The 8,608-nt window shown below is 40.2% G+C and overlaps 1 protein-coding gene across 3 annotated transcripts in view; it reads left to right on the top strand.

Moving 5' to 3' along the window:
• Nucleotides 1–8,193, top strand: part of LOC135511828 (carbohydrate sulfotransferase 15-like) — a 130,638-nt gene extending 122,445 nt beyond the window's left edge. For all 3 annotated transcript variants that reach the window (XM_064933307.1, XM_064933306.1, XM_064933308.1), the window contains 2 exons: nucleotides 3,577–3,724; nucleotides 5,464–8,193. In XM_064933307.1, the coding sequence (XP_064789379.1) occupies nucleotides 3,577–3,724; nucleotides 5,464–5,666 (351 nt within the window). In that variant the 3' untranslated portion in view covers nucleotides 5,667–8,193. The remainder of the gene's footprint in view (nucleotides 1–3,576; nucleotides 3,725–5,463) is intronic.
• The last annotated feature ends 415 nt before the right edge of the window (nucleotides 8,194–8,608 follow it).

Below are 8,608 nucleotides of genomic sequence, written 5' to 3'. Positions count from 1 at the left end.
TCTGTCTCTCTCTCTTTCTGTCTCTGTCTCTTTCTGTCTCTCTCTTTCTGTCTGTTTCTCTTTCTGTCTCTCTCTTTCTGACTCTCTTTCTGTCTCTCTCTCTCTTTCTGCCTGTCTCTCTCTCTCTCTGTCTCTGTCTCTTTCTCTCTCTATCCTTCTGTCTCCCTCTCTCTTTCTGTCTGTCTCTCTTTTTGTCTCTCTCTCTTTCGGTCTCTCTTACTGTCTCTCTCTTTCTGTCTCTCTCTTTCTGTCTGTCTCCCTCTTTCTGTCTCTCTTTCTGTCTCTCTCTTTCTGTCTGTCTCCCTCTTTCTGTCTCTCTTACTGTCTCCCTCCTTCTCTCTTTCTGTCTGTCTCTCTTTCTGTCTCTCTTTCTGTCTCTCTTTCTTTCTCTCTCTTTCTGTCTCTCTCTCTCTATTTCTGGTTCTCTCTTTCTGTCTCTCTCTCTCTCTCTTTCTGTCTCTCTCTCTTTCTGTCTGTCTCCCTGTCTGTCTCTTACTGTCTCTCTCTCTCTGTCAGTCTCCCTGTCTGTCTCTTACTGTCTCTCTCTCTCTTTCTGTCTCTCTCTCTCTCTCTCTTTCTGTCTGTCTCCCTGTCTGTCTCTTAATGTCTCTCTCTCTGTCTCTCTCTCTGTTTCTCTCTTTCTGTCTCTCTCTCTCAATTCAATTTGCAATTTACATTGCCAAAGCAAGTGAAATAAACAATACAAAATGTACAGTAAATATTACACTTACAAAAAAAAGAAAAAAAAGTAAAAAAAAGTACAAAAGGGAAAATAAATATAAATATGGGTTGTATTTTAAGAATGATGTTTGTTCTTCACTGGTTGCCATTTTCTTGTGGCAACTGGTCACAAATCTTGCTGCTGTGATGGCACACTGTGGAATTTCACCCAGTAGATAAGGGAATTTATCAAAATTGGATTTGTTTTCAAATTCTTTGTGGGTCTGTGTAATCTGAGGGAAATATTTGTCTCTAATATCGTTATCTTTGTGCAGCTCAGTTTCCACCTCATTTTGTGGGCAGTGAGCACATAGCCTGTCTTCTCTTGAGGTCTGCCTTCGATGACCTTTCAATTCAATTCAATTCAAGGGGCTTTATTGGCATGGGAAACATGTGTTAACATTGCCAAAGCAAGTAAGGTATATAATATATAAAGTGAAATAAACAATAAAAATTAACAGTAGACATCACACATACAGAAGTTTTAAAACAATAAAGACATTACAAATGTCGTATTATATATATATATACAGTGTTTTTACAATGTGCAAATGGTAAAGGACACAAGATAAAATAAATAAGCATAGATATGGGTTGTATTTACAATGGTGCGTGTTCTTCACTGGTTGCCCTTTTCTCGTGGCAACAGGTCACAAATCTTGCTGCTCTGATGGCACACTGTGGAATTTCACCCAGTAGATATGGGAGTTTTTCAAAATTGGATTTGTTTTCAAATTCTTTGTGGATCTGTGTAATCTGAGGGAAATATGTCTCTCTAATATGGTCATACATTGGGCAGGAGGTTAGGAAGTGCAGCTCAGTTTCCACCTCATTTTGTGGGCAGTGAGCACATAGCCTGTCTTCTCTTGAGAGCCATGTCTGCCTACGGCGGCCTTTCTCAATAGCAAGGCTATGCTCGCTGAGTCTGTACATAGTCAAAGCTTTTCTTAATTTTGGGTCAGTCACAGTGGTCAGGTATTCTGCCGCTGTGTACTCTCTGTGTAGGGCCAAATAGCATTCTAGTTTGCTCTGTTTTTTTGTTAATTCTTTCCAATGTGTCAAGTAATTATCTTTTTGTTTTCTCATGATTTGGTTGGGTCTAATTGTGCTGCTGTCATGGGGCTCTGTAGGGTGTGTTTGTGAACAGAGCCCCAGGACCAGCTTGCTTAGGGGACTCTTCTCCAGGTTCATCTCTCTGTAGGTGATGGCTTTGTTGTGGAAGGTTTGGGAATCGCTTCCTTTTAGGTGGTTATAGAATTTAACAGCTCTTTTCTGGATTTTGATAATTTTGATAATTTCTCAATAGCAAGGCTATGCTCACTGAGTCTGTACATAGTCAAAGCTTTCCTTAAGTTTGGGTCGGTCACAGTGGTGAGGTATTCTGTGGTGAGGTATTCTGTGGTCTGGTATTCTGTGGTGAGGTATTCTGTGGTCTGGTATTCTGTGGTCTGGTATTCTGTGGTGAGGTATTCTGTGGTCTGGTATTCTGTGGTCTGGTATTCTGTGGTCTGGTATTCTGTGGTCTGGTATTCTGTGGTCTGGTATTCTGTGGTCTGGTATTCTGTGGTCTGGTATTCTGTGGTGAGGTATTCTGTGGTCTGGTATTCTGTGGTCTGGTATTCTGTGGTCTGGTATTCTGTGGTCTGGTATTCTGTGGTCTGGTATTCTGTGGTGAGGTATTCTGTGGTCTGGTATTCTGTGGTGAGGTATTCTGTGGTCTGGTATTCTGTGGTCTGGTATTCTGTGGTCTGGTATTCTGTGGTCTGGTATTCTGTGGTCTGGTATTCTGTGGTCTGGTATTCTGTGGTCTGGTATTCTGTGGTCTGGTATTCTGTGGTGAGGTATTCTGTGGTGAGGTATTCTGTGGTGAGGTATTCTGTGGTCTGGTATTCTGTGGTCAGGTATTCTGTGGTCTGGTATTCTGTGGTGAGGTATTCTGTGGTCTGGTATTCTGTGGTCTGGTATTCTGTGGTCTGGTATTCTGTGGTCTGGTATTCTGTGGTGAGGTATTCTGTGGTCTGGTATTCTGTGGTCTGGTATTCTGTGGTGAGGTATTCTGTGGCCTGGTATTCTGTGGTCTGGTATTCTGTGGTCTGGTATTCTGTGGTCTGGTATTCTGTGGTCTGGTATTCTGTGGTCAGGTATTATGTGGTCTGGTATTCTGTGGTCTGGTATTCTGTGGTGAGGTATTCTGTGGTCTGGTATTCTGTGGTGAGGTATTCTGTGGCCTGGTATTCTGTGGTCTGGTATTCTGTGGTCTGGTATTCTGTGGTGAGGTATTCTGTGGTCTGGTATTCTGTGGTCTGGTATTCTGTGGTCTGGTATTCTGTGGTGAGGTATTCTGTGGTGAGGTATTCTGTGGTCTGGTATTCTGTGGTCTGGTATTCTGTGGTCTGGTATTCTGTGGTGAGGTATTCTGTGGCCTGGTATTCTGTGGTCTGGTATTCTCCCCATGTGTGCTCTCTGTTTAGGGCCAAATTGCATTCTACTTTGCTCTGTTTGTTTGTAAATACACCACACAGTTCAATGTGTTTTTGTTTTCTCATGATTTGGTTGGGTCTAATTGTGTTGCGCTCTCTCTCTCTCTCTCTCTCTCTACCTGTCTCTCTCTTCCCTCCTCTCTCTCTCTCTCTCTCTCTCTCTCTCTCTCTCTCTCTCTCTCTCTCTCTCTCTCTCTACCTGTCTCTCTCTCTTCCCTCCTCTCTCTCCCGCTCTCTCTTTCTCTCTCTCTCTCTCTCTCTCTCGTTAGTTTCCTGAGACTTTTATCAATGCATGTGTTGCCTTTTTTTTTTATTGTGTCTCCGTGAGGAGGCCATCTCCATATTCTATACTGAACTGTTTATCTTCTGTTCCTAGGTCAGGTTGCAGGTGGGCTTGTACATAGTCTACATACTAGACTGGTTGACAGTCTACAGTAGAGAACAGATTCTGGTCCTTCGGCTTGAAGACCACGCCTCCAACAGGAAGTACACAATGCACCAAGTCTTTGACTTCCTCAACTTGGGTACGTAGTACTCAACTCTCTTCCTTAACATGTCTTTATTTCAAGTCAGTCAGTCTCTATTGAAGGCTGCTAAACACAGAGTTTTAATTACATAGCGTAGCTCTTTAAAGTTGACATATGCAACCACCGAAGATCCACATCATGTTATAGACACTTCCCCCATGCTATTCTTACTATAACCTGAAGGGGGCAGCACAACCCCACAGCCCTGTAACTCACCAACAATCCAACTCGTCTCACCATCACCCAGGTAACAGGGTATAACAGAGGTTACTGTAATAGTTACTGTAAAAGTTACTGTAAAGCGCTCTTTGATTGATTGATTGTTTGACTGATTGATGAATTGATTGACTTACTGATTGGTTGATTAATGTATTGATCGATTGACTGACTGACTGATTGGTTGACTTGCAGATTGGTTGATTAACTGACTGACTGAGTGACTGATTGGTTGATTAATGTATTGATTGAATGACTGACTAACTGATTGGTTGACTTGCAGATTGGTTGATTAACTGACTGACTGACTGATTGGTTGACTGGCAGATTGGTCGATTAACTGACTGACGGATTGGTTGATTAACTGACTGACTGACTGATTGGTTGATTAACTGACTGACTGACTGATTGGTTGATTAACTGACTGACGGATTGGTTGATTAACTGACTGACTGACTGATTGGTTGATTAACTGACTGACTGACTGATTGGTTGATTAACTGACTGACTGACTGATTGGTTGACTTGCAGATTGGTTGATTAACTGACTGACTAATTGATTGGTTGTCTTGCAGATTGGTTGATTGACTGACTGACTGAATGATTGGTTGACTGGCAGATTGGTTGATTGACTGACTGACGGATTGGTTGACTGACTGACTGAATGATTGGTTGACTGGCAGATTGGTTGATTGACTGACTGACTGATTGGTTGACTGCCTGATTGGTTGACTGACCGATTGATTGACTGGCAGAATGGTTGATTGACTGACTTATTGATTGACTGACTGATTGGTTGACTTGCAGATTGGTTGATTAACTGACTGACTGATTGGTTGATTGACTGGCAGAATGGTTGATTGACTGACTGACTGATTGACTAACTTATTGACTGACTGACTGACTGATTGGTTGGTTGACTGACTGACTGATTGGTTGACTGACCAATTGATTGACTGGCAGAATGGTTGATTGACTGACTGATTTATTGACTGACTGATTGGTTGACTGGCAGAATGATTGATTGACTAACTGATTGACTGATTGATAGATATATTGACTGATTGGTTGATTGACTGACTGATTGGTTGACTGGCAAATTGGTTAATTAACTGACTGACTGACTGACTGATGGGATGACTGACTGATTGGTTGATTAACTGACTGATTGGTTGACTGGCAAATTGGTTAATTAACTGACTGACTGACTGATTGGTTGACTGGCAGAATGGTTGATTGACTGACTGACTGATTGGTTGATTGACTGACTGATTTATTGACTGGCAGAATGGTTGATTGACTGACTGACTGACTGATTGGTTGACTGACAGATTGGTTGATTAACTGACTGGCTGATTGATTGACTGACTAACCGACTGATTGGTTGACTGACCGATTGATTGACTGGCAGAATGGTTGATTGACTGACTGAATGATTGACTGACTGACTGACTGATTGACTGACTGATTGACTGACTGATTGGTATGTGGCTTACAGTATGTCTATGTGTGTACTAAAGGTCTGTTGACGGAGCAGAAGGAAGCAGAGATCACTAAAAGTCCCGCCTCCAACACACGGCGGCCAGCAGATAAGAACCTAGGACCCATGCTTCCCGTAACCAAGGAGATACTGAGGGACTTCTACACTCCGTTCAACAAGAAACTGGCCAAGGTGCTCCGCAACGACTCCTTCAGATGGGACAAACCTTCAGAACTCATATAAAGACTTGTTTTAATGGGGAAACCATTCAGAACTCATAAAGACTTGTTTTAATGGGGAAACCATTCAGAACTCATATAAAGACTTGTTTTAATGGGAAAACCATTCAGAACTCATATAAAGACTTGTTTTAATGGGGAAACCATTCAGAACTCATATAAAAACTTGTTTTAATGGGACAACCATTCAGAACTCATATAAAGACTTGTTTTAATGGGAAAACCATTCAGAACTCATATAAAGACTTGTTTTAATGGGGAAACCATTCAGAACTCATATAAAGACTTGTTTTAATGGGGAAACCATTCAGAACTCATATAAAGACTTGTTTTTTAATGGGGAAACCATTCAGAACTCATATAAAGACTTGTTTTAATGGGGAAACCATTCAGAACTCATATAAAGACTTGTTTTAATGGGACAACCATTCACAACTCATATAAAGACTTGTTTTAATGGGGAAATCATTCAGAACTCATATAAAGACTTGTTTTAATGGGGAAGCCATTCAGAACTCATATAAAGACTTGTTTTAATGGGGAAACCATTCAGAACTCATATAAAGACTTGTTTTAATGGGGAAACCATTCAGAACTCATATAAAGACTTGTTTTAATGGGGAAACCATTCAGAACTCATATAAAGACTTGTTTTAATGGGGAAACCATTCAGAACTCATATAAAGACTTGTTTTTTAATGGGGAAACCATTCAGAACTCATATAAAGACTTGTTTTAATGGGACAACCATTCACAACTCATATAAAGACTTGTTTTAATGGGGAAACCATTCAGAACTCATATAAAGACTTGTTTTAATGGGGAAACCATTCAGAACTCATATAAAGACTTGTATTAATGGGGAAACCATTCAGAACTCATATAAAGACTTGTTTTAATGGGAAACCATTCAGAACTCATATAAAGACTTGTTTTAATGGGACAACCATTCAGAACTCATATAAAGACTTGTTTTAATGGGAAACCATTCAGAACTCATATAAAGACTTGTTTTAATGGGGAAACCATTCAGAACTCATATAAAGACTTGTTTTAATGGGGAAACCATTCAGAACTCATATAAAGACTTGTTTTAATGGGACAACCATTCACAACTCATATAAAGACTTGTTTTAATGGGGAAATCATTCAGAACTCATATAAAGACTTGTTTTAATGGGGAAGCCATTCAGAACTCATATAAAGACTTGTTTTAATGGGGAAACCATTCAGAACTCATATAAAGACTTGTTTTAATGGGGAAACCATTCAGAACTCATATAAAGACTTGTTTTAATGGGGAAACCATTCAGAACTCATATAAAGACTTGTTTTAATGGGACAACCATTCAGAATTCATATAAAGACTTGTTTTAATGGGACAACCATTCAGAACTCATATAAAGACTTGTTTTAATGGGGAAACCATTCAGAACTCATATAAAGACTTGTATTAATGGGGAAACCATTCAGAACTCATATAAAGACTTGTTTTAATGGGAAACCATTCAGAACTCATATAAAGACTTGTTTTAATGGGGAAACCATTCAGAACTCATATAAAGACTTGTTTTAATGGGGAAACCATTCAGAACTCATATAAAGACTTGTTTTAATGGGGAAACCATTCAGAACTCATATAAAGACTTGTTTTAATTGGGAAACCATTCAGAACTCATATAAAGACTTGTTTTGCTGAGCGCAAACTTGAACTTTGTGAAAATGCTGTGCAACTTCCAGCGTGCATTCACTGTGAACACTGAGGCTGTCCCCTCTTTAAGTTACAGTTTTACTGTGAACACTGAGGCTGTACCTGCTTTAAGTTACAGTTTTACTGTGAACACTGAGGCTGTACCTGCTTTAAGTTACAGTTTTACTGTGAACACTGAGGCTGTCCCCTCTTTAAGTTACAGTTTACTGTGAACACTGAGGCTGTCCCCTCTTTAAGTTACAGTTTTACTGTGAACACTGAGGCTGTACCTGCTTTATGTTACAGTTTTACTGTGAACACTGAGGCTGTACCTGCTTTAAGTTACAGTTTCACTGTGAACACTGAGGCTGTACCTGCTTTAAGTTACAGTTTTACTGTGAACACTGAGGCTGTCCCCTCTTTAAGTTACAGTTTACTGTGAACACTGAGGCTGTCCCCTCTTTAAGTTACAGTTTTACTGTGAACACTGAGGCTATACCTGCTTTAAGTTACAGGTTTAACAGTGGCCAATTAGGCTACTGTGGGTATATACTGTGGGTGTCATAATGTAGGTCTCCCTTTCAAAACAATGTAGAAAATGCATCCCATAATATGTTAACATGGAAATAGCTGTTCTATCATTCAGCCTCCAGTAGCAGCCAATGTGTGGTGTTCAATGCAGAGCTACATTCCATCAGACTTTTGAAGAAAAAGAAACATGCAGTATTTGACATTAACCTGTTTATCCACTTGTCCTTCGGACATGGAGGTGACTGAACATGTTGTTGTTTTGTTTGATGCAAGAAACCACTTCACAAAATAAAATCCATTATTCTTCCCATACCATTATTGGAGAGAATCCGAAAAATGATGCTTCCCTCTACCTATTGGCTATTTAGCTTATTCAAGCCTGTCTCAAAATACAACACTGCCCCTTTAAGAGAAAAAAAATGATCTTTATCTGACTCACTTTTCAAAGATGTCTAGAAATGTCCACATTTTGTGCTCTTGTAGGAAGCAATCCCTCCCCTATTGCTGACAACAAATGATCTATAACTTGGCTAATATCTCACTAATGGGCAAAGGATATGAACAAAATGTGCACACATGGATAAATGCAGCTCTTGCTTTAACCTCAAAACAAGTGCATCCACTCACGACCGCTCATGCTGTAAACACAGTCCAGTTCAAAGTCAATGGGACAGATCTGTGTGTCCTCGAGTGGCCCAGCCAGAGCCTGGACTTAAACCCATCGA

Source organism: Oncorhynchus masou, chromosome 24, assembly GCF_036934945.1.
Source record: "Oncorhynchus masou masou isolate Uvic2021 chromosome 24, UVic_Omas_1.1, whole genome shotgun sequence".
Taxonomy (NCBI): Eukaryota; Metazoa; Chordata; class Actinopteri; order Salmoniformes; family Salmonidae; genus Oncorhynchus; species Oncorhynchus masou.
This window is presented reverse-complemented; position numbering and strand designations above follow the sequence as displayed.